Source organism: Trifolium pratense, linkage group LG2 (genome assembly GCF_020283565.1).
Source record: "Trifolium pratense cultivar HEN17-A07 linkage group LG2, ARS_RC_1.1, whole genome shotgun sequence".
Classification (NCBI taxonomy): domain Eukaryota; kingdom Viridiplantae; phylum Streptophyta; class Magnoliopsida; order Fabales; family Fabaceae; genus Trifolium; species Trifolium pratense.
This window is the reverse complement of record NC_060060.1, coordinates 35,264,922-35,290,311: the sequence shown is the minus strand read 5'-3', so window position 1 is coordinate 35,290,311 and position 25,390 is coordinate 35,264,922. Positions and strand designations below refer to the sequence as shown.

At 32.5% G+C, this 25,390-nt stretch overlaps 3 protein-coding genes across 3 annotated transcripts; 2 read left to right on the top strand and 1 right to left on the bottom strand.

The window, feature by feature from the left end:
- Nucleotides 1-274: 274 nt before the first annotated feature.
- Nucleotides 275-7,072, bottom strand: LOC123905601 (pyrophosphate--fructose 6-phosphate 1-phosphotransferase subunit beta). The gene is made up of 16 exons (XM_045955272.1): nt 6,681-7,072; nt 6,438-6,599; nt 6,219-6,340; nt 5,813-5,866; nt 5,620-5,726; nt 5,244-5,349; nt 3,910-3,973; nt 3,162-3,250; nt 2,564-2,695; nt 2,275-2,445; nt 2,074-2,189; nt 1,746-1,857; nt 1,500-1,584; nt 1,124-1,168; nt 718-786; nt 275-487 (listed from the first exon to the last, which is right to left on the bottom strand). Exons 1-16 carry the CDS (start codon nt 6,880-6,882, stop codon nt 411-413), a joined length of 1,713 nt encoding a protein of 570 aa, XP_045811228.1. The 5' UTR covers nt 6,883-7,072; the 3' UTR covers nt 275-410.
- A 2,035-nt stretch (nt 7,073-9,107) lies between these two features.
- On the top strand, nt 9,108-10,047 carry LOC123909573 (probable transcription repressor OFP9). Its single transcript, XM_045960435.1, has one exon. It carries the CDS (start codon nt 9,211-9,213, stop codon nt 9,688-9,690), a length of 480 nt encoding a protein of 159 aa, XP_045816391.1. The 5' UTR covers nt 9,108-9,210; the 3' UTR covers nt 9,691-10,047.
- Nucleotides 10,048-18,929: 8,882 nt separating this feature from the next.
- On the top strand, nt 18,930-19,882 carry LOC123908602 (death-associated inhibitor of apoptosis 1-like). Its single transcript, XM_045959288.1, has one exon. It carries the CDS (start codon nt 19,207-19,209, stop codon nt 19,801-19,803), a length of 597 nt encoding a protein of 198 aa, XP_045815244.1. The 5' UTR covers nt 18,930-19,206; the 3' UTR covers nt 19,804-19,882.
- Nucleotides 19,883-25,390: the final 5,508 nt, after the last annotated feature.

The window sequence follows — 25,390 nt, the reverse complement described above, 5'->3', positions numbered from 1 at the left end:
TACTACCTGTCAAAACAATTTAACCAAAGCGAAAGTCTATGGAAAAACAGTATCAAAATAGGGAGAGAGTCGAAGCAGAACAATGCAGTGAAATAATCCCTAAAATAATCCTCAGATTTACATATTTGCAAGCTTTATAGGCTTAATCAATTAAAAGAACAACTTTGAAATAACTTCGGCCAAAGCCTTATTGTATTTTTTTTTCTCATGTTTTTCAACCTTTTGATTGATATATATATATATATATATATATATATATATATATATATATATATATATATATATATAGACACTCTTCTCACATAATTACTCTATGAAGTTCAACAGAAATGTTCTCTGGTTTATTATATTTGCAGTAGTTCCTAAAAACACACGAATTGCCGCCATCAAAAAATTGTCTCATAGTACGCCTAAGCTTGCAAACCAAGCTCCAAGAGTAGAGTGTGACTAATTGCATCGGATCCTGGGCCTGTGAATTGAATCGGACCTACAATAAAGATCAATATCATGAGTCCGGTCCAAGATAAACAAATTCTGAATTGCAGCACTAATTTCCCAGTAACTATAACTTATGGGGAAAAATGTTAAAAACACATTCTTAAATATACTTATTAAACACAGATTTTACTATACATAAAATAGCGAGAACCACTTGTATCTAATAAGCAAAGGAGCATGGCCTTTTAGGTGCAGACAGAAAGAACAATTTGTGCATACCTGGACTGATGTAGCAATTCGTTAGGGCCCACTCGTCCCGCAAGGAAGCAAACTTTTTGAAGGGAGCCTCTGAAGATTCAACATGAAATGTTGTCATTTGGCACAAAGGATAATTCGAGCTGATATTATAACAGCAATACTTGCAGTATATGATTGTAAATCCATTTTTATATAACACTGGAAATCTGGAAGACTGGAACCATTCCCTGAAGGTTGGCAACCAAGTATCCCATGGTGATTAATGAAAAGGGAGGGGGGGGAACCTAATCTTTTGTGTCACATTATGGACCCATAAAAAGAATTCCCTACCTTTTAATTTCACTGTCAACCTTCTATGTGGGTGAAAATTGAAAATATAGTTCTGCTTGTTATTTTTGAGGTGTAAAGAGTAGATGAATATATATACCTTCCAGCTCCACCATTGCTTTCTTAATCACAGGCTTGAATTTACCTGCATAGAAAATCACACAGTACATAAACAACAAGACATTAGAAAAAAATTGAAATGAATGAATTGTGTAGAACTGTGGAATTTTAAAATTACAAGACATTGTTAAAAGAACCAGCTTGTGAATACTGATAATCCAGAAAATACATGGAAAGATATTTCTTATTTTAAATATATATTTATTGTCAACGCATGCACATGCAACAGCACAGATACAAGTATACCTAATTTTGTATCAACGTGGAGATAAGAGGTTATTCAATGAATAAAAAAATTCATAGAATACAATGGGGTAAACTGTGAAGCAAACGTTTTTATAGATTACAAAGCGTACCATGCCTCCTCTCCACATCCATTAGTGAGGTAAGTGCAGTTCCACCAACAGTCCACTCTTCTACCGGAGCACCCAAATTCCCAACCTGAACAAAATATCACAGGCAATCCAAGAATTTAATTGATGCCTCAGTATCCCCAGACATTTTGAACCACAATCAATCATCAAGACAAATCTAGAAGAAATATTTAATTTGATAATCAGAAGATTATGCAAAGAAAAAAAACAAATAGAAAAGGCACAAACTGATGATATTAGTCCAGTCTTCCCACTTTGAAGGAGGGCTCCAGCACCATAACCCAATGCATAGCAATAAGTAGAATCAAAATTAGTTGGCAAACCACATCTCCCTTCATACCTGCACATTTTACATGAGCGTGAGTAACTACAAACATTAATCAATGAAAATGAACATAGTCATACCAATAGCAAAATGTATGGTCAAAATATTTTCTTCTAAAAATTATTAGTTAAAGGCAAAGAATAAAGCAGATCCACAGAACCTATTTTTGTGTTACATAACTTATATCATCAACTTGCAACTCCCAACACAGGTCTAAATTAAATGTAGTACCCGAAAAAGTGAGACTGCCCTTTAAATCCGCCTTTATATGTGCCTTCTTGCTCCCTCTTCTCCAACTCAGCTTCAACCATTTGGATAAACATTTTCTCTGTTTCTATCTTAGCAACCTAATTGAGAATATACCAATATTCAGGTCTAGTCGAATTGCATAATTGGCAAAATAAACACAGCAAGCATAGCACCATTAACCACCTGAACATTTCCATGTGGATCTCTTTCAAGCAATAATTGCTCTTGAATTGTTCGAGGCAAAAGTTCAAAAAGCTTTAATGACTGATCAGCGAGTTTCTTCTTCCATAACCCACCCTCATCCACAGTATCATGGGCCAGAATTTCATTGAGTTCTGAAATAAGGTGCTGGACCTGAAAACAAATAGAAGATATAATCATTATTATCGGCATGCATTTTCATTTGGACATGAACACGTGCCAAAACATCATACAGGAATGACCCCATAGTTTTAAGAAGAGTAGTAGCCACCTCGGGAATGAAATCAATTAGACCTTCAGGGATAAGAATGACCCCATAGTTATAATTAGCTTCAGCTCTTTTAGAAATGATATCCACGATATAGTCAGTGACATTCTTCAGTGTCAGCTTCTTGGCAGCAACCTAAAGTAAGATTTTACTGGTCAAACCAAATATTTGACAGAGCCCCTTGAAATGTCACTGAATAAAATAAAAGTATATAAATTGCACAAGGAAATCATCTTTTGCTTGGTAGGGAGGAAGTAATGAATATTGAAATGTATTAGTAACTTAAGCCTCCACTAAAAATTTCAGCAGCCCATTAGTATTGCTTTATCAGGCAGGTCCATTAATTTTTATATCGAATGGGTTATTCGCATGTTCAAGCAAAATTTGAACTATGCTTTTTCATTTAGTTATACTTCTCTGGATAAAAATATGTACAAAACAGTTATTTCTGTTTCAAGTAAGAGTAATGACAAAAAATAGAAGCAGTGAAAAGCCATTACCAAACTTCAATCTCAAAATCAACATTGATGCATTTAATATTGATTTTATTAACCTCTGCACTGCCCAAACACTAGATGACATGATCAAATTTAGGACAAACCTCTTCTCCAATAATAGTAATGTTTGGATGAGTTTGTAAAGCACATTCCAGTGTAATGTGTGAAGCTGCACGTCCCATAAGCCGCACAACTGCAGACAGGTGACCATATCTCACCCACTGTTTGAAACTCAATAGAACAGTAATGAACAGGTAGGGCATTGATTTATTTTCATGGACTTGTTAATGACAAAATAAAATGTCGCGGAAATAAATAAGCCTTTCAGCAAAAGTAAGACATGAGCACACAAAAGCGATAAAAGAGAATCAGAAGTAGGAAAGTCCATAAAAACAGAACATAATGCAAGGAAGTTTAATGAACAAGGTATTTCTATCTCATAGGTCAAATAGGAGTGAGATTTCATACGAAATCATAAAATTTGGGTAAAAACATGCCATAATCCACAACTAAATATCTTTTATGCATTGGAATGTTTCGGTTGTTACAATAATTGTAATTGCAATTTCAAAACCAAACTACCAAAGAATTGAAAACGTGACTTCAGATCTTTAATGTCTGAATGACAACAATATTGGAAACTGAATAGAAAAATATGTAAAACTTAAACGTTAAGTGGTTCATTTTGTAAGAAATGGGAAGCAAATGAGTTTAACAAAAATCAATAACTGAATACCCGAGGTGGTGCATTAAGATTGGTCAGTTCAGTGCAACTCTGTAAAGTATCTACTCATTAACTCATTAATGCAATTTGCAATAGTTCTAAAAAGTTTTCCAAGATTGTATACATACAATGGTAATATTTCCCCGTTGATCGAGCATCTGTCATAACATTTCCAATCATTTCTGCATATATCTGCATAATATGTACAAAATAATGTGGACAAGGTCAGACCATGTAAAAGGAGTAGAGATCCTCTCAAATTCTTAAACAAAATGGGCATCTCCATTACTATTACTGCAGATTGGTGTATAAATGTCTAATTAATGTAATGAACTTTCAAAATGTGTGCATCTATATCCTATTTTCACTCTAAAACTACAGTATGGGACACCTTTATTTCCTTTGAGAAATGGAGAGGATACTATTCCTTACCCATGTAATAGCAACATAGTGGTACATGCTATAAATTAAATTATGCATAGTTCAAGGAAAATATAATGGTTGAAGAAAGAAAACGTTGAAGTTATAGGGTTTAGTTCTTTTGGTATAGGAGGTGGAAATAGAATACTTAAAAAAAAAAAATCATATATAGAAGCCCACCCCCAAATCAGAAAAGAAAAACCAAATGATGTATATATTTGAGATTTGCAGCTCCATATCATGGACAAAAGTTGGCGCTAGAGACTACATTTGGAACAAACGTTGAAGCCAAATAGCATCTGGGACATAAGTTTAGACAAACTGCAACCAGGACAAAAATCAAGGCCCCACTAAATCTAGAACAATGACAAGCCAAGTCACGAAGGCAGGAAGATACTGGTTGGATAGCATGTTGAAGTTATAGGATTCAGTCCTTTAGGTGTAGTTGGGGGGAAAAGAATACTCAGAATAATAGAATTATGAGTTATGACCCTGTTTATTTAAGCTTTTAAAGAAAAACCGGAATCTGGAAGAAACAAAAACAAATTTCTGTTTATTAAGAAGCTACATATAATCATAATTATTTCCATATAAAAGTACTTTTGATAATTGTAATCGAACAAAAAATGACCTCTACTTTATCTAGAATCCCTAAAACATAAACCAATTTTTTCAAAATTTTAAATCACCTTTTCAAAAGCTTAAACAAATAGGCCCTATATTGACATTAGTTTGAAGGATATGTTCAACATGATTCTGAAAGACAAAATATTGACCCTTATTTATACTAGTACTACATTATTTAGCATTCTTAATTAAATAATATATCATGATATATAAGGAAGTTCAGAAAGCAATCCAAAGAGATAATATGACTATAAATTACTCAATATATAATCCAGATATAATAAAATAATTTTCATATATTCTAATGAAAGTGTTCATTAAGACAGGGTTTCTTTTTGAAATGTTAAAATATAAAGGTAATACCAATACAAAATTATAAATGCATAGTGAAGACTATCTGCATAGCCTTGTTCACCTTGCATGCAGTATCAAACCCAAAACTAGTAGGCACTTCCTTGCATTTCAAATCACCATCAATGGTTTTAGGGCACCCAATCACATGAGTTTTCACATTTTTGCTCCTGCATAAATCCAAATTAAACAAGATATAATTTAATAAATAGGAACACTTCCATGTTCATGGAAGGTTACTATTTTTCTTCTCATTTGTATACAAAAAAAATATATTGAATGGACAGCTGAAAGGCTATAGAAGGTAAATAAAAAATTAACAAGAATATACAATTGCATTGACAAACACTGTGCGATGCCCCCTACAAAACAAAACAAAAAAAATCTGCCCTGTTCCTAGCCATAAATCATGCCAAAATAAAATTACATTTACAAAAAACCTGAAATATTCAGCAAGGAGGCACGCATTTGTGTTCGAGTCATCTCCACCAATAACAACCAGCCCATCCAAATCTAGCTTGTTCACTGATTCTTCAGCTTGTTTAAACTATACAAGTAAAATACATTACTCTTCATATAAAAGATTAATTAGAGGTCAAATGAACATTCAATATAGCATATGAACTAGCCAACCTGTTCAGGAGTTTCAATCTTGTCCCTCCCACTGCGAATCATGTCGAAGCCACCCTGCCAACAAAACTTCATGTTAGTTGTTACAAAATATCATGATATTGTTACATTAAAACACTTGAAAACAGTCTCGGTGAGCTTAACTCAGTTGGTAGAGACGTCACGTTATATATGCAGGAGTCGGGGTTTGAACACACAAACCCCGGACATTGCACTTATTCACTTTAAGGGTGGAATTCTAGCCACTGGGCTACTTGACAAAAAAACACTCGAAAACATTTGCATGAAATGAGCCCGAAATAGAAAGTATGCGAAATGCATAAAAAATTGTGAAATTAAAAAATTGGCTAACTACAATTATAGTAAGCTCAAGCTTGATGCTCCAAAACTTGTAACTAAGAATAGAAACCTGATTTCTATAAGGATAGATATAGTCTGAAGTGAGTTCAACGTATTTGCATTTCATGATGCCAGCAGGACCACCCCTGAAACCATACAATGTGCTTCCTTTTGCTCTATCTTGCAGATAATCTAAAACAGAAATCAAAATGCAAAAATTGAAATCTAACCGAAGAAATTTTCACAAATATTAATTCATTCTCTTGAGTATAAAATTATCCTTACTTACCAAAAATTCCAGAAATCACATTATGGCCACCAGGAGCTTGACCACCGGACAAAACCACACCAATCTTCAACTTCTGATCATACTGCACCGTGTCGGAACCACTCGGCACCAGCATCGCCGACGGTTGCCCGAACAGGTTCGGAAACAGCTTCGCGATCTCATCTGTAGAAACGAGAAAATCGAATAATTAAAACGAAGTTGACGAGAAATTGAAAATTTCTTTATAAGGGAGAAGGTGAAAACCAGGGCTTCCGGCAGCGGAGCTTTGAGGAACATCGACGATGTTGAAAGGGGTTTTGAGAACAGAGGGAAGAGGAAGAGCATGGAAGATACGAGTGTTTTGAACTTGGCTGTAAACGGAAGGGAATCGGCCGGTAACTGGAGGAGGAGGAGGAGTTAGTCTGTAATCGTCGGAGCCGCCGTCAAGTGCTAAAGACGGTGCCATTGATTGATTGATATTTGACTGTGAATTGAGTGAAATGGTTTTGGTGATGGCTGATACGTACTGTGATCACTCGTCAATGCAAATTCAAGCGTTTACCAAACATGAACATTCTCTCAATTAATTAACTAATTAATAAAAGAAAGTGAAAATTACTAAATTAGGCTTACCAGCTACTACCAGACTTTGGAGTAACAAAATAATGCTAACTAAATATGACTAAATATTATCCAGTAGTATTAAACTTTATTTTATTTCTTTTTATAACAAAAAAAAAATTAAATAATCCTGCGTAGCCAGTTTACCAAGAGGTCATTTGATTGAAAGATTACTCTTCAATTTATACCTTGGTTAAAAGAGAAAAAAGTGAGATGATCGCAGTTCGAACTTCGGCCTCCTACATATATAATATAATGTTTCTACCAACTGAATTAAATTTGTAATATCTATAACAATATATAAAGGGGATAAGGGAGTTTGGGCTGGATTTTTTTTGGTCCATTTTGCCCTTAACTTCCTTTATGGTTTTTTAATTATTCCATAATTGCCCTTAACTTCCTCTCTTTTTTTTTTTATGGTTTTTTCATCTATATCTATTCTATACTATAATATATAAAAAGAATACATGAGTTTTGGGGTAAAATTTTCATAATACCAACATTACCCTTGCTTTTTTTTAGTAGCAACAAAAATCTTTTATTAACAAACTCACCATAACATAAGGCGTATCTTTTTTTTTTGGGTACATAAGTTAGACACAGGCAGGCGCAGAACGCGCCTGCCTGGCCCGCTAGTATCTTGATAGAAGGGATCAGATATTTCCATATGAATAATGACATATTAAGGCATGTTAGTTATTTTGGAAGTGCATAGGTTTATCTTAAGGAGAAGAAGAATTTTAAGTCTAAATATAGTCTCATAATTTTTTAAATTCCAAAAAAAATCCCACCATTGAATTTGAGATGACCAAATGAAAATTAAAAAAAAAAAAACGCACATTTAAACCAAAAAATGCATTAAGCGGTTCTTTATCGTCATGGATCATAATATCTAATATTCTTTATAGGAGAATGTTAACATGTTAAGGCACATGTTAAGGAAGCAAAAATATAAATTATTAAACTCGAGTTTGAAATAGAGAAAAGTTCTTATCAAACTCGAGTTGAACTTCAAGATAAAATAATTTTTATCGAGTTGAGTTTCAAACAAATAATTTTGTATTTAGCTCATTTTTAAATTCTAAAAAAATTACTTTTAATAAAAAACAAATAATTAATCAATTAATTTAATATTAATTTTCAGCATATGGCTCTTATTTTCTATAGAAAAAGCAAAAATTTACAGGACAGTCTGTCTCGTGTTTCATTAATCTATAGTAATGTACTAGTACTACTTATGCTTTTGCTTTACTTTTTTATCTTTATTTATTTTATAAAATACTACTTTTTTATCTGTATTGGTTAGTAAAAATCATTATTGCTACATGTGTGCTTCAAGACAATGCAAAGAAACGAGGATCATGTTTCTCTCAAATTAGCAAAGTAATCAATGATAATCACATGCTAATCACCTAGCTAGTGACATCCTTTTGCTTTCTCTACAAGTTTGCTGCCTTGTACTGTGAACCATACAAAGAAGAATCCATTAAAGAGATTCTTTAGTTAGCTGTGTGTATCTTTTTCCTGATTTCCTCCATAATTGGACTTAACAAACACAAGTCCACAATTTAGACATTTTCAGCTTAACTTTTTTTTCCCCTTTCTAATCATCTGGTTCTTTGAGGAAGAGACTCTGGTAATCTGAAGTTTGACCGCGAGTTAAATAAAATTCAACCCAATAATTGTTTCAGACATGATTTAGACTCGAATTCTCCTGCACGATTTTGTCGTTAAGTGAAACTCATTAATCGCCCAAGTCCAACCACTTGATTTTCATTTCAACTAATTAAGTGATTGGTGTGTTAAATTACTAAGCTAGTGTGCTAAAGTTCCACAACTAGGTCTTGTTAAAGAGGCTTCATGGCCCCCTCTCTTTTTTCTAACTTATTGATAAGAATTCAAAAGCTAAACCACCTAATCCTATCCTAAAAGACTTAAGAACATGATATGTCTAGTTAATTAATTAAAACATACTGTAATGATCTTTGGCTAAATTAACTATTAATATATATGTCCCCTATCTACCCTTCAAGCTAACACCTAACTTAGTTTTGAATGTTCTAAGTTAAACACATAATGATTAAATGCACTAAATGTCCCACTTGTCAATTGGGCATAAGTGATTATTTTTGTACAAAATTTCCCTTCAAAGCATTGTCTTTGTGTCCTAGAAATGAAAGCCTCAAAGCAACAGAGAGGATGCAAAGCCTTGTGTTGTAGCAGCAATAGGTTTAGTGTTTCTTCTTCTTCTTCAGAGGAAGCAGAGAGTTCTTCTTCTGCCTCTAATAGGTTTCCTTCTGTTTCAACACTAGCACATGCTATGGTGCAAGAAAGACTTGACCAAATGATTAGAGAAAAGCTTGAAGCTACTAGATATGTAGAGAGGAGAAGGGAGCAGAGAAGAAGATCAGAAGGAACTAAGTTTGTTGTAATGTTAGCTATGGAAAAATGTTCTTATGATCCTAGAGAGGATTTTAGGGAGTCGATGATGGAAATGATAACTACGAATCGCCTTCAAGACGCGAAAGATCTTCGTAGTTTATTGAACTATTATATGTCGATGAATTCGGAAGAATATCATAGTCTTATACTTGAAATTTTTCATGAGGTTTGTACTAATTTGTTCTTATCATGGAGTAAATGCAAATGGTGACTAATGTGAACTTGCCAATTATTTTGTGCACAAACGTAAATTGGAGGTATAGTGTAGATTTATTTTCACAGATTTCACATGCATTATTAGATGCATTGTCGGTACACATAATGTATTCAAGCAATAATATACCTCTTCCGGTTATATTTATAAGAAAATACTGGGTCAACAAAAATTGATTATTTGGTCGAAAATTTGAACCGAATGCATTAACTTTTCCTGAGGAAACTTTATTTTATATTTAAGATTAGAGGTAGTAGTATAAAGACTCTAATCCTTCCACACATTGCATGTATGATGTACCTTGCACATAAATTAATTTAGACAAAGTTTGCACATCTAAGTGTAAGTTTGGCATTGTGGTGGCAGACCAATTATCACGTTCTAATGCAGTTTTCAGAAGCTTCAATTCATAGTTCCAACATCAATGTGATTCGCAGTAAAATTAAACATGCATATATTGTGAAGTTTGTAAGAGATTTTATGTTTTTATATATCTTTTCCATCAATATCAAATTTTGTCTAATTTCATATGTTACTACTACAATTTATTTTATTTTTTTTTAATCTTTTTCATATATACAATATGTTTTTTGTCTAATTCCAACCTATATTACTTATGATTAATATCTTCATATAATTTAAAGGATAAAAAACAATTACAACTAATAACATTCCTTTCCTATAAAAAAAATAAAAAAGAATTATACTTAAATTTTGTATATAAAAATTATTTTTATATAAAATATTTTTTATTTAATTAAATTTAATTTAATTCAACACACAATGCACGACCTGTGCAGACGCATATCCTACTATTTTGTATTTAAAATTGTTAATATACAATTTGTCTAATATTAGAAATATTAAAACAATGTTCAATTGTCAAGTGAATCTTATATCATTTAAAAATCAAGACATTTTATGAGCTCTGAGACTAAATTTTTAAATTTAAAAATGAAAGTCTAACACCGTGAAACAGGTAAATTACATAGCAAAGTGTATTTATATTTTTTTAAAAAGGGTTTAGTTACACTTGAAATGTGTTGTAGCAACACAATTTTTTTTCCTTTGATAGAAGCCACAATTGTTCTAAAGATTGAAATTTTCTTTTTGTTGAAAAAATTATCTCTCATTTATAAACGTCAGAGTTTTTGCGGGTAGTACATTGACCATCAATTGATGGATGGTATATCAATTTGATTTTCATTCTTGACCATCTCAGATCAGATCAGTAATCTATTGAATTTTTCTCTTCCCACCCGTGTTTTTTTTTTCCTATCCCTCATTTTTCCATTTTTTTTCCCTTGTATAAAAACTTCGGAATGCATTTTTCAAAGTTTTTTTAATTCAAATTTTAAAAAATTCGAAAAACACATCCCGAAGCTTTTTTCCAAGGCAACACGGCATAGGTCGGCCCATACCTTATGGTGAAAATTGCTTTTTAGGCCCCCTAGTTGCTCTCAAACCCCCCCGAAAATTCAAAAATACCTCTAATTTGGGTTATACAATCCAAAATTCTTTAATTTCGGTACATACAATCCGAAATTTCTTAAAATAAGTGTTGTGCATGCTATACCAATTATGATTAAAATTATGTGCAATAATTGATAAACACCATCAATTTTTTAAAAGTATATCATATCAAAATTATTGTTGACTATATTATTCATCACGAAATATTTTTATGTCTTTCCTGATCAATGATTTTTTTTTTACCGGATCATAAATTTAGAGAATAATTATCATGTGAGATTTGGAAAGTTATTATCACGTGTAATTTGGAAAGTTATTATCAAACTCAATTCTGCTAAATCAATTTTTTTTTGCAATACAACCAAACACAATCATAGTCATGTCACTAATCACATTCATTATTTTTATTTATTTATGGATGTCTACTTAAGTTTATGTTCTTGATTGTGTCTTTAATTTTTTTTTTAACCATTAATTATCATCAATTTCTTAACCTTTAGTTATCAACAATTTTTTTTAATAAGTAAACAAAATGATGGGGTTCCAAAATTATTTAAACAATATATAAAATATAAAATAAACACATAAACAAATATAGAATAATTAGTCCATGAAATTCCCTATACTACTTTTATTGAAAATGCTCTTAGAATTTTTGTATTTTATTTTTTATTGTTACATATTACAGTTAATTAGACTCATGCATCGCATGGGTCAAAGTTCTAGTATTATGGAATGGAAGAGAAACTAGTGGTGGAATCACTATGAAACAAGTTTTGACCCATAAAATAGGACATGGAGGAGAAACAAGTGTTGTGCCTACTACATTACACATTACAATGTTGCTATAAATTTAGGATCATCACAAACACTCCTACACCAAAACCTTTCTTTTCTAAACAACAAGTTCTGACCATTTCATGGAAGAGAAACAAGTAGAAACCATGTAACCAACACCAAAACAGGATGTGGTTTCTGCAGAGACGGTTGCTACAAAGAAAGAAAAGAAGAAAACTAATTGATTTGGTTTTCTCTCAAGCACTTCAAGAAGGCATTCCAAAATCGCTTAATTTCGAATCTTACGTGCCGAAATCGCTTACCGCTTAAATTCGGATTCTATCTAGAAATCACTTAAATTCGGAACCGTGCAGCATCAGAACAACAACCTCAGTTACGATGCTTCTTTTTATCCTATGTGTTAGTAGTGGAGAAGAAGAAACTGGAAAGACAGTTGGATCTACATCTCCTTTTTCAATCCTCCATCGCTTCCTCCTCTATTATAACAACCACCATCTCCTTGGTATGTTCAATTTCATCCATAAACACAAAGTTCTTCATTCCATTTTTCTTCTTCCAAACACAACCCGAAATCGCTCTGATTCGGTAATCACAAACCGAAATCGCTCTCATTAGGTTTGGATAATGTTTGATTGTTGCATTGCAATTATTGGTTTGGATATTCATTATTCATGTACTAGTATTAGTATACTCCTATGTGGGTGTCAAGAAGAACGAATATTATGCAATAAACATGAATTAATTTGGACTTTTAAGACAACCACGAAACGACAGTGACCAAACATAAACTATTATTACTCCTACACTATTTTCCAACATGCTAATAACATTTTTACTATTTTTTTTTCCTTTTTCTATAAAAGCATATTTGCTCTTATTTACACGTTTCAAATATTTGAATGAGCAAATTTATAATCCTTCACGCATTAACATATTTTAGAAAAACAAGTTTCACCAATTTGATGATACGATGTGTGATAGAAGATTAGGAGGTCGTTAGTTAAATAATTATAAGTAGTAGTTAATTAAATAATTGGATATTAATGAGACATAATATTTATATTATTAGTTGGTCATTTATGTTATTAAGTTTTGTTTGGTTGGGCTTTATCCCTTAGGCCCATTAGAGTCTTATATATATGTGTAATGTTCCTTCATATTTTAATCAATGAATGAAAATGAATAATTTATTTTATGTTTATTTTACTTGCTTTCTTTATTGTTTTCCTAGGTTTAGCTTAGTGTAGCTTGATAGAGCATCAACTCTCTATCAATTGGTGCTTTCATTTTCTACTCTAATCCTCCCATGGCAGAATCTCCATTCCCTACCCCATATTATTCAACCGTCCCTTCACCTACACCATATTACCCATCATACCACCCTACTACTCCATATTATCCTTATTCCACAAACACCACCTCACATACCATTTCATCACCATTCCTCAACCCATATGTCTCACACGCTGTTGTTTCTGACCCATATGGTTATCAACACACCACCACTGTTTCCACCCCATCTCCATTTTATTCCACCAACACTCCTATTATTCCACCACCAACACCCACTCCATCACCAAACCCATATATCTCCTCACCGTCACCACAAACACTCCCTCCTTCAAGATTAGAGACAAAACTTTCTAATTTTGATGGAAGTGAAGATGCTTATTGGTGGATTATTTGCTCTGAAAAATCCTTCAACAACAGGAATCATAGCTTATCAGATGCAGAGAAAATAATTGAAAGTATTTTAGCATTGAGAGGTGCTGCTCTCACATGGTGGTTCAGCTGGTTTCCCACACATCGAAGGCCATGTTGGGACTCATTCACATGTGGATTACTTCGGCAATTCAAGCCTGAATGGATACCCATTTTACCCATTGATGGTGAAGAAGATAAAGAATTAAACCAAACAGAAGCTGAAGAACCTGTTACAACCATCATTCTTCCAGAAACAAAATCAAAGAATGAGATGCCAGAAGAAACACAACAAGCAAAAATTGAACAATCTATTAGCATCATACCCACGGTAGGAGCAAAACAAGATGCAACCATTCAAGAACCACCACCCAAGCCTCTAGAGTCCAGTAACTTACGCCAAAAAAATGGAGTTGCAGCGGTAGAGGAAAAAACGAAGTTTGCTAAACTTGAGCCGCCATCCAAACAACTCTTGAAGTCACTGGAAACCAACATCTCTCCGGCATCGAAGCCGCCGTCTAAACTGCCGGAACCATCAGATCAAAAATTTCCGTCAGATACCTTCTCAGTTCCACCTCCGGCGAGTCGACCGCCATCGAAACCGCCAGATTCATCATCGAGCTTTCTCATATCTCAGCCTCATCTTCGAACACCACCGTGCTTCTCAAAGTCACCGCTCATCAACTCACTACCACGGCCACCGGAAAATCTCTCATCTCTAATTTCGGCGTCACCGCCGCCTCCTCCACCAGCCAAACCACCGGACTTACTTGTTCTGCTGCAAATATTTTCACGGGGTTTCAGCGGTACTATCAATTCACTAGGGGACAAACTACATCTCTCCTTATGCCACCTATCACCCACTAAACAAATCCTTCCAATACAAAATTGCCACATGTCCAAATTATTTTGTCTACTAGCACAACAACCCACAAACACCGACGTGATGTAGGAGGCATCTATGTCCAGCTATTATCCATTATATTAAGGCAACATCCTATGTGCACATTTTTTATGGACTTCTTGATTTGGGCTTAAGAGTAATGGACAAAAACAAAAATCACTTGGGCTGCTTCACTTCACATTCATCCAATCATGTTTCTGAACCTTGAGGACAAGGTTCAAGTGAACCCGGCGGCAATGATAGAAGATTAGGAGGTCGTTAGTTAAATAATTATAAGTAGTAGTTAATTAAATAATTGGATATTAATGAGACATAATATTTATATTATTAGTTGGTCATTTATGTTATTAAGTTTTGTTTGGTTGGGCTTTATCCCTTAGGCCCATTAGAGTCTTATATATATGTGTAATGTTCCTTCATATTTTAATCAATGAATGAAAATGAATAATTTATTTTATGTTTATTTTACTTGCTTTCTTTATTGTTTTCCTAGGTTTAGCTTAGTGTAGCTTGATAGAGCATCAACTCTCTATCAATGTGTCTTTTCATTTATATATATAAATCATTGTAAGTTTGTGACTATTCCCTTCATATATAGTTAATCATTAGTGGCACAGTTTATTATCTATTTGTCTTTTATTTATTTGTAATTATTTTAACAATGACTATTTGTTTCTTTTTGAAACAGAAAAAAATGGCTATTGTTATTCATGGTTGATTATTAAATTATAATAGTAGTAGGTTCGTTTGGCCTAGCTTTTTTTTGAACTTATGCAAATAGCTTATACCATATAAATTAAGTTTTATATTATTTTATAAGTTAAGATTAGTGAAAATTATAATTTTATAAGCTATTTTATCATAAATTATCTTGACAAACTTATAATAATATATAAAAATTGCATAAGTTGTTTGCTTAAGCTCTAAATAAAAAAAAAGTCAGGTCAAACGGACACGTAGCAATTTGGACAATTCTAAGCTAAAGCGTCAAGTTTAGTGGCGATTAGCTTTTGACTTAGTTCGCAGCCAACGGAACAAGTGAACAAAAAATGAAAAAAGAATTATACAAACGGCCTCAAATAAAACTTAACGTACAAAATAATAAAATGACTTAAATATGTGATTAGTCCCTGTACTTGTATCATATTTTGGTATTAGTTCCTGCACTTTTTTTTGTTTGGTTTTGGTCCTTGCACTTTAAAAAAGATTTGCTTTAGGTCCCTAATGTTAGTCAACTGTTGAAAAAATGTGAAAAGTAATGGAGTGTCATGTGGCCAAATCATTTCATGCCACGTGGCACAATAAAAGGGTTATTTTTTAAATGCAAATAAATAAAATAATTAAAGGGGCGATGGTGAAGAGTAAAGACATAAAACACAACAAATTTTTTTTTCTTTCCTTTTTAATCTTACTGTTACACTTACACTTGTTATTATTTTTTTATAAGATATTATTATTATTAAGTACTAACGGTTAGAGCTGGGTATACAGACTAAGGTCCGCGGGCCAACTCGTTTAACCCGCAGCCCGCGCGGTCTTAAGACCATTTTTTTTTGGCCCGTTTATATTTTTGCTCGTGTTGGTTGGACCGTTAAAACCGCGGGTTATACGGGTTAAATCCGCGGGTTCGCGGGTTGGCCCCTGACCCGCATTCTTTTTTTATATATATAATTAATTACAAAATTTACCATTTATAAATAATTTGGTCCATATCTAAATCCAACACTTTTAACAAAAAAAAAAAAAAAAGTCTAAACCTAATTATAAAAAGCAATAACACACTCCTATTTTTACTCACGTGGACAACAACAACACAAAACATCAGGATCCAATACAAGTGTTACAATGGAGGCATCAAGCAGGAGTGACTATTTTCCTTTAGTTTTCAATTAGTTAATTATATACATTACTGTTTTGTTTTTGAATCGGTTTGTGGTATTAGATTTTTGGTTGTACTTTTAATATTGGTTTGGATTATTAAATTTCTTTTTTATATTTTGAACAAGTTAAAGTTCTTATTCAATATCATCTGGGTTTATTTTATGGATTTGAAGTATGTGTGGAGAAATAATTATGATAAAAACGAGTTGAATTTGATTTTAGTTGCATTATTTTCAAAGAGAAGATAGATAAACTCAATAATATATCACAAACTTTATTTATTTTTATTTGTTAGTTCAAGTTATAACATAAAATTATTAATAATATATTTATTTTTAGCTTTTATTATATCAATATTTTACTAATTTTGTTTATTTTTTTGAAAAAAGTTTTTTTTTGTAATAGTCCGCGGGTTAACCGTTTAACCCGCGAGCTTACGCGGACCGAACTCGGACTTAATTTTAAAACTCGTTTATATTTGATGACGGGCTTGTTCGCCCCGTTTAATATGCGGGCTTATGCGGGGCGGGTTAAACGGGGCGGGCTAGCCCGCATACCCAGCTCTACTAACGGTCAACTAGAGCGTGTTTTGCGTCTGTCTGTGTTTATTATGCAAATTTATGTAAAAATAAGAGTTTAAAAAATACGCACCGTCAGTGTAAATTAATTTTACACTAACAACCAATAAGAATGAATCATTCTTCCACATCATATTAAGAAAGTGGGGTTTAGTAGGGTGATGTGGCGAAAAACATGATTAGTATTGGTTGACAGTGTAAAATTATTTTACACTGTCAGTGCATTTTTTTTTTCTCAAATAATAATTATAATAACTAGCGGGTCATGCTTTATGTAAAAAAAAAAAGATATGTCTTATGCTGTGAAGCCCCGATACTCTAAAAATGGTGAAGTATCGTGTCTGATACGTACTCGATACTGATACTCGTCTGATACTCTGATATTATGAAGTGTAACAGAAATTAGATAATAATAATATTAATTTCTGATACTTCTCCGATACTATGAAGTACTTTCCCGATATAATGTAATAAACATAATCAATTTAATTATTTTATTTAATTGAATATAAAAAATAATCCTTTTACAGTGTCACATGGCATGAAATGATTGGGCCACATGGCACTCGATTATTGTTCATGTTTTTTTTAAAAGTTGGCTAACGGTAGGACCTAAAGTAAATATTTTTTAAAGTGCAAAGACCAAAACCAAACAAAATAAAGTGTAAGGACCAATACCAAAATATGATACAAGTGCAGGGACTAAGCCTAATAAAATAAAAGAATGCAGAAATAATTAATGAAGGAAGGGGGACCCAAGTGCAAATAAAGTGAAGTGGTCAACACCGGAAAGTGCATATTATTGTAAGGCATTTTGGCTTTGTCCTCATGGAGAAAATTTAGAGCACACAAGTGAACTATTTAAAGGCATTTTGGATAACACCAAGTTCACAGTTGTAGCTTAGGGCCTTAATTAATGGACGGCGTAAGAAAATGTTTTATTTTCCGAATCTCTCGAATCTTGTGGATTTAGATAAGTGGAAAATTTTCCTGAAAAGTTTTAACACTGTTACATGCATAAGACATAAATCAGACCATAACCTTAGTTAAATTATAAGAGATCAATATCATCTCAGGCCTTAATTAACATATCTCTTTTTTTTTTTTTTTTTTTCTTTTCAAACTCCAACTTTATCTTCTTTTTACAATATGGATGGTTTAGATTACACATTATTCTCTCAATTATTTTTTACAATTGAGAGAATTCATTCTCCTATTGTATTTGTTCCCAAATATTGAAGAAATAAAATTATTGTCCCTTTTTATAATATCATCTTTCAATTACATTTATTATTATTTTTTACTTACATACCCCTAATTATTTTTCCAATTTTTCTACACATTATAATAAATATTAAATTATCCCTTTCAAAAAATAATTTTTTTTAAGAAGGTAAAATGAGATAGATATATATTAAAAAACAAAGAAATCTCATCAGCACAAGACGTGACAAGAGAGACTAAAAAAGGTTACAAGAAAGTCAATATACAAAATTCATAAATAAAACTACACAAGACCCAGACAAAACATATGACTAGACCACCAGCTATGACAGTTTAAAGTTAAAGTATTACTCGTTGCTTAAAAAAATAAACTTGTAAATATAAATAATACTACTATTTACTATCAATAAATTTGTTATTACTATTAATTTTCTTTTTTATTTTGTCAAATAGCCTCGACATCCATAACATAAGGTGAATTTTTTTTTTTTTTTTTGACGAAGGGATGATCAGAGTTAAAACTTCAACCCTACACATAAAATATAATGTTTTTCTATCAACTTAAATAAGCTCACTAGAATTTCTTAATTTGTGTAACAAAATCATTGTATTTACTCATTTAGGGATAGAGGTAATAGTAGTCATTTTAGATCGGACCGTCAATTATTGCATGGGAATTCAAATCCAATAAATGCACTCTCAACCGTTTCCTCATAACTTTCTTTGTCTCTCTTTCTCTCTCAAATCTCAATCTCTCTTCTAAATTGTCGTTCGTTCCTTTTTATTTCACTTCCTTTCTTATTCTTATCACTTCAGTTTTATCTTTATCTTACTTCCAAAAAACTTTCCCAATTTGAACAAAAGAGTGTCCAAATGAAACAACTATTTTAATTTCATTTCTATTTATTCTCTGATCCGTTTCTTAATTTGCAACTTCTAACCGACCGGGTCGATATGAGTCAACTCGGTCTCATATTGCAGGAATCGCTACGTCCTCAAAGAGAATCAAGAACAATTCTCGGTTTATTAACGGAACAAATGGACGGCGTAGATTTAGGAACATCGAGAAGGCGTAGTCTTAAAGAACGGTTCAGATTCATCGGAATGGGTTGTTGTGGAGCCACCTGGGTTTTCCGTCCAATTATCAGGCACGAGAGAGAAAGAGAAGCTACGGAACAGGTTCAAGATCTGAACCCGGTTGAACCGGAATGTGTGAACCCGGGATCGTCTGGTTCTGGAATGAATCTAGCGACGGCGTTGGCGGCGGAGCGTCAGATGAGGGGATCGGAGGAGGCGAGTGGCGGAGAAGGAGGGACGCCGTGGAGAGTTTCGTTGATGAAACTGTTGGAAGAAAAGGAAGTTGAAAATGAGAGTACTACAGTGGAGGGGAATGATACGGTGTGTTGCGTGTGCATGGGAAGGAAGAAAGGTGCAGCGTTCATACCGTGTGGACACACTTTTTGTAGAGTGTGTTCAAGGGAATTGTGGTTGAATCGAGGAAATTGTCCCCTTTGTAATCGTTCTATTCTCGAGATTCTCGACATTTTCTGAAATTCATTACCAACTTTCTTGGATCCTCTATTTTTTTTGTTGTTAGTAAGAAAAGAAGCTCTGGTAATTTTTCATTTTATTTTAGGTGTAATACTAATACTAATAACATGGTAGTGTAGTTTTAATTTCTTGAATTTTGTTGTCGCTTGAATTTTATGATTAGCATTACTACTAATAATAGAATCAATCAATAATAGTATAATATTTTCCTTTTGGAAGATTTTGTCATTATCTTAGGTTAAGTTATAGTAGTTGGACAGATCGTCAGTTGATTTAGTGATGATTGACACTAGATTTGATAAGAGGATTATGATTCGATCCCCGCATCACTATAATCGAACGGAGATTGAAACAACTTAATGTCATTTACCAAAAAACAAAAGGCTTAATTAATAAAATGGTCCCTTAAAGATATTTTTTGTTTCAGATTGGTCCCTTAAAGAAAAAAAGGTCCAAATAGGTCCCTTAAAGAAAAAAAAGTCCGAATAGGTCCCTTAAAGACATCTCCGGTAATCAGTTTGATCCCTAAAAAGAGGTCTAAATAGGACCAAACTGATTAACGGATATGTCTTTAAGGGACCTATTCGGACCTTTTTTTCTTTAAAGGACCTATTTAGACCTTTTTTTCTTTAAGGGACCAATATGAAACCAAAAATATCTTTAAGGGACCATTTTATTAATTAAGCCAAAACAAAATGATGCTAAAACCGACCATAAACTAGAATAGGCCGTTTTGTGTACCGAATACCGGTGATAAAACAAAAAAAAAATAGAGTAGTGGGCTAGTCAGTAGTGGTGGGGACCTAAGCAAAGCTTTTTATTAAATAAAGAAATAGGATGAAGGTAAAAGAAGTCTTGTATTTTGGCATCGGCCATCTAGTTTTTAGGAATTAAATTCGATAATTCAGAGTTCAGTCGCAGGATTATAAAAGAATAACCAAGAATTAAAAAAAATAGTTTGAAAATGATGATATTTATAAATTTGGTTGGAGATAGTAATTTTTTTTCTTGACAGAAAGGAGTATTAATTTTTAGAAGGGGCTATTTTAATTATTTTTTTTGTTTACAATGTTGGCAATGAGGATCGAACCTAGTACTTCAACTACTCAAATATCTCATCACTATATCAATCCTAATGACTTTGTTTTAATTTAGATTTAGACTAATGTAGTATTGATTACACTCTGTTAGTTAAAATTGAGTTGCAAAACTTTCAAATAAATGAGGCGCGGGGTTGCCTTTAAAAGAATCATAGGAATATGATGATGACTAGTGTGTGTTTTGTAAATCTTAAATTCAGGAGTTAGTATATGAAAACTCGCTTTGGATTAGAAGCTAAACTGCTAAAGCCACCAAAGTGAAAAGAATTGTCTAACTTAGTGTGCCTTTTTTTTTTTACAATAGATGACAATTTTATTTATAAAATTAATAATGTACCTATTATATTTGTGGCAAGAATTTTTTGGATTTCATTTTCAATGAAATCAAATTGGTTTGGGTTTCAAGATGGTCATAATAGTAGCATGGGAGCTACTTTTGCCACCATATTGGTTACTCGTGCGCCCTACTTTTACACATCTGCTATTTAAGTAGGGGATATGTAAAAATCAGAATTTTTGAGAAAAATATGTTGTCCGCTACTTAAGTAGCGGACAATGTTTGAGTAACCAGTAGGGCGACAAAAGTAACTCCCTAGTAGCATTGGAGGCCCGAGTACATAACAACATTGTTGATTGCTCTTGTGTCTTCCGTGTTGATCAAAATAGAAAAAATACACTACCAATAAGTTATTTATAGAAGAAAAAAACACGATAGTTCCTACAAATTATGGAGAAGAGTTTCTTCCGATCAACAAATTATGGAGAAGAGTCAATCTCAACAATATTTGATAAACGTGGGGGTGGTATACCAAAGAGGTCCAAATCCAACGCCATATCTTTTAAGTTGGGCTCCCGCAGTAGTTGTTATCGTTAAGATAGTGGGCCAAGGACCAGATGAAAAACAGAAATTACTACGGCACCCCACAGTTGCAAAGGTGAATACGATTAAAGTTAGAGTTACAAGAAAAATAGGATACGTAGTGTAAAATATTGTCATCTAATAGTAATCATACATTCTGCAAATCACTTCACTGCACTCCATTTTAATCAATGAAATGGCAAGATATTTGATTTTTATTGAATATTAGTATAAAATTAAGGGTTAAATATGCATAAGGTCCCTGTACTTACGAGTCATTTGAGTTTTAGTCCCTGCATTTTAAAAACATTTCATTTTGCCACTGTACTTTCATTTTACTTTAAAAATGGTCCCCGAACCTTTTTTTGTTGTTGAAATGACACATTTTTGCTGATCTGTCACTGTTGACTGGACTTTAGAGTTGATGACTAATTTAATTTTGCAGTGAATCGATCAAAATACCCTTAAATAAGTAATTTTTTAAAAGTAAAATAAAATTGACACATCATAAAAAAATGTGTCACTTCAACAAAAAATGGGTTGAGGGACCATTTTTAAAGTAAAATGAAAGTGCAGTGGCAAAATGAAAGGATTTTAAAATGCAGGGATTAAAACTCAAATGACGCGTAAGTGCAGGGACCTTTTGCATATTTAAGCCTAAAATTAATTTACACTAACAGAGAATAACCATTAAACGATTCAATGAACATGAATCAAAATCTTTGTACATTACAAAATTTAATGAACTATATTAGAATGAGATCATTGATCAATTTTACAATTACCATCAAGGTTTATATTGTGAATGTTCAAATTATGTATGTATGCTAAATACATCTTTGAACAAAATAAAAAGAAAATATCAAGAAAAATAAAAATGAATAAGATAGCAGCCACCTCTGGATGTAGGGTAATTGGTTTAGTTTTCCTAATAAACAAATAGAAGGTGAAGAGTCACCAAAATAGGGTCCCATTTCCTACCAAAAACGAATATGACTCAAACCTTTAGGATATTATTATCATAGTCACATTCTCATTCACAAAATACTGGTATTAAGTGGTCCATCAAGATGTGAACACACAAACACTAACTGCACAATTGCCTGCTATCTTTTTAAATTTTGAGATTAGATTTGCTCTTTTCAAAAAATAAAATCAACAATATTGTTGGAACAAGTTAACGACTTGTAGAAGAACTTGGTATGAAATAAACATAACTATAGAACTAGAGTTCGAGTGAATTTGAAAAAAGTTCACATTGAGTCTAATATTGGTTAGGACACTCACTTTAGTAGTCTTTATATACAAGATGCATGGTCACTACTTGGAGTATGCTCCAAGGGGTACCCAGTTTTGTAAATGAGGCATACCATGCTGAATATCATGTGCGCGCACGCCACCGCCGTCCGGTTGGCTTGGTCGGGCTTGGTGATATATTAATTTTATTTTAGGTGATTTTTTGCCTGTTTTCTACAAGTAGTTAACGATATACAATTTGGGTAGTGTCGTGAAACATTTTAAAGAGAGCGTATTGAACCGTGTCGATTTTTCAAAACCGAAAAATAACATATATATTAGCTTATAAAAAAAACAATATTGACATATTACTTATCTGTATTTATTTGTAATAAAAATATCGAATTTTTAACTCTTTCAACTCTTTTTATCCTTGGTTCAAAATAGTTGAACTATTTTTGTTTGTAACTCTTTCAACTCTTTTTATCCTTGGTTCAAAATAGTTGAACTATTTTTGTTTGTCAAGTAGCCTAGTGGCTAGAATAAATGGAGTGTCTCGGGTTCGAACTCAGACTCCTGCACACAGAGACGGATCTAGAAATTTTAATTAGTGGGGTCAAAATGATTTATATATAAATGCATCGTTAAAATGATGACATTGTTTTATTTAAGCAAATATTTTTGAAGATCGAATACAAATTTTTTAGAATCATATATCTAAAAATATAAGACACCTTAGCATCTAAGAAATATGATTTCTCATATGTATTCATATTTTGAGTGTCGTATATCATTTTATATTTAAATTATATTATATATATTATAGTTAGAATAAATTTCATAGAACCAATTTATTTAAATTCAATTGTTGTCCTTAAGGACCAAACAACACACTAATTTAGCAACATCTCCTTAACAATTATATACTTATTAGAACTTAAAAATACTTCTAACAAATATTATTAGTGAGCTGTGTGGGGACAACCAAATATTTGAAGTGGGGGCAATCCATAAAAATGTGCACTTGTTAGTTAAAAAATAATTAGGGGAGTGGGGTCAATTGCCCCCATTTCTCTTTGAGTAGATCCGTGCCTGCCTGCACATATAGTGCGATGTTTCTACCAACTTAGCAAAGCTCAATGGCACAAATAGTTGAACTATTTAACCGCCCAACTTTCTATTTTTTCTTCCCAATTTTTCCTTTCTTTTTTGTGAGATTAAAACTTTACTATCCAATTAAGCATATTTGCACATTTCATTGTGATTTCCACAAACTATAAACTGTAGCTTCTAAAGCAATGTGCGTCGTACTTTTTGTTTATCACCAAAACAAACACATGCTTAGTTTATCTTTATATTCTTTCATTAATTAATTCTAAGATACTTATCAATGAGATCCCCTTCAAAATTAACAGTAAACATTTTAACCTTATTACACACCTTAGTCATCCACTATAACTCAGGTTATTTTCGACTTAAATATTTTCTACCGATATAAATCCAAATAAAATGTATATCAGAATGTTTTGTTGAAATATTTTATTATAAAATAATACAGGCAAATATTTTTATTAATTATATTAGTTATTTATTACTAAAGAGCCTTAATTGATTAGTAGTCAAATTAAGCAATAAGGCTAATTAGATTTCTAATTGGATACTCCTTCTGTCCCAAATTTTTGGCCCTTTTACCTTTTTAATTTTGTCCCAAATCTTTAGTCCTTTTAAGAAACCAATGCACAAATAGTGATATTTTACTATTTCTACCCTTACTAAAGCTAAAACATTAATTAAATATATTTTCTCGTTCTTAATAAAGTAAGGGTAAAAATGACTTAACTTATCAATCTTTATCATTTCTTAATCTCCGTGCAAAATTCTAAAAGGACTAAAGTTTTGGGACGGAGGGAGTAATTAATTAAATATTTGATTAATTAATATAGACTCAATATGAGTGGATGTCAAGATGAGTCATTTGGGAATAATTGAAACTCTATTAGGTCATCACACTATATATAGGCTACGGTCCCCAATATACCGGACACACCGCGTATCGACTATTCTCTCTATTAGAAGAGTCTTAAATAAAGGCATAAAAAGTCCATGTTGAGGAAGAAACACAAGTCAGCGTGTGTTCGTCATCCGATATTCCCTTCTTTGTGTTTCAAGAATATTGTGTGTCACACCGACACTTAGTTCATCTAATGGATTCTTTTATCAAGTATTCCTAATATTGATCTTTGATAAATTATCATATCGTAAATCTTATTTTATATACACACACGCTCGTATGTTTATTTCGCTTTGCATTAAAGTGAGATTATAGGTTTAATGGTTGTTTAGCATGTCTTATTATATAATTAATATTAAATTAATTCCAGCGTGTTCATCA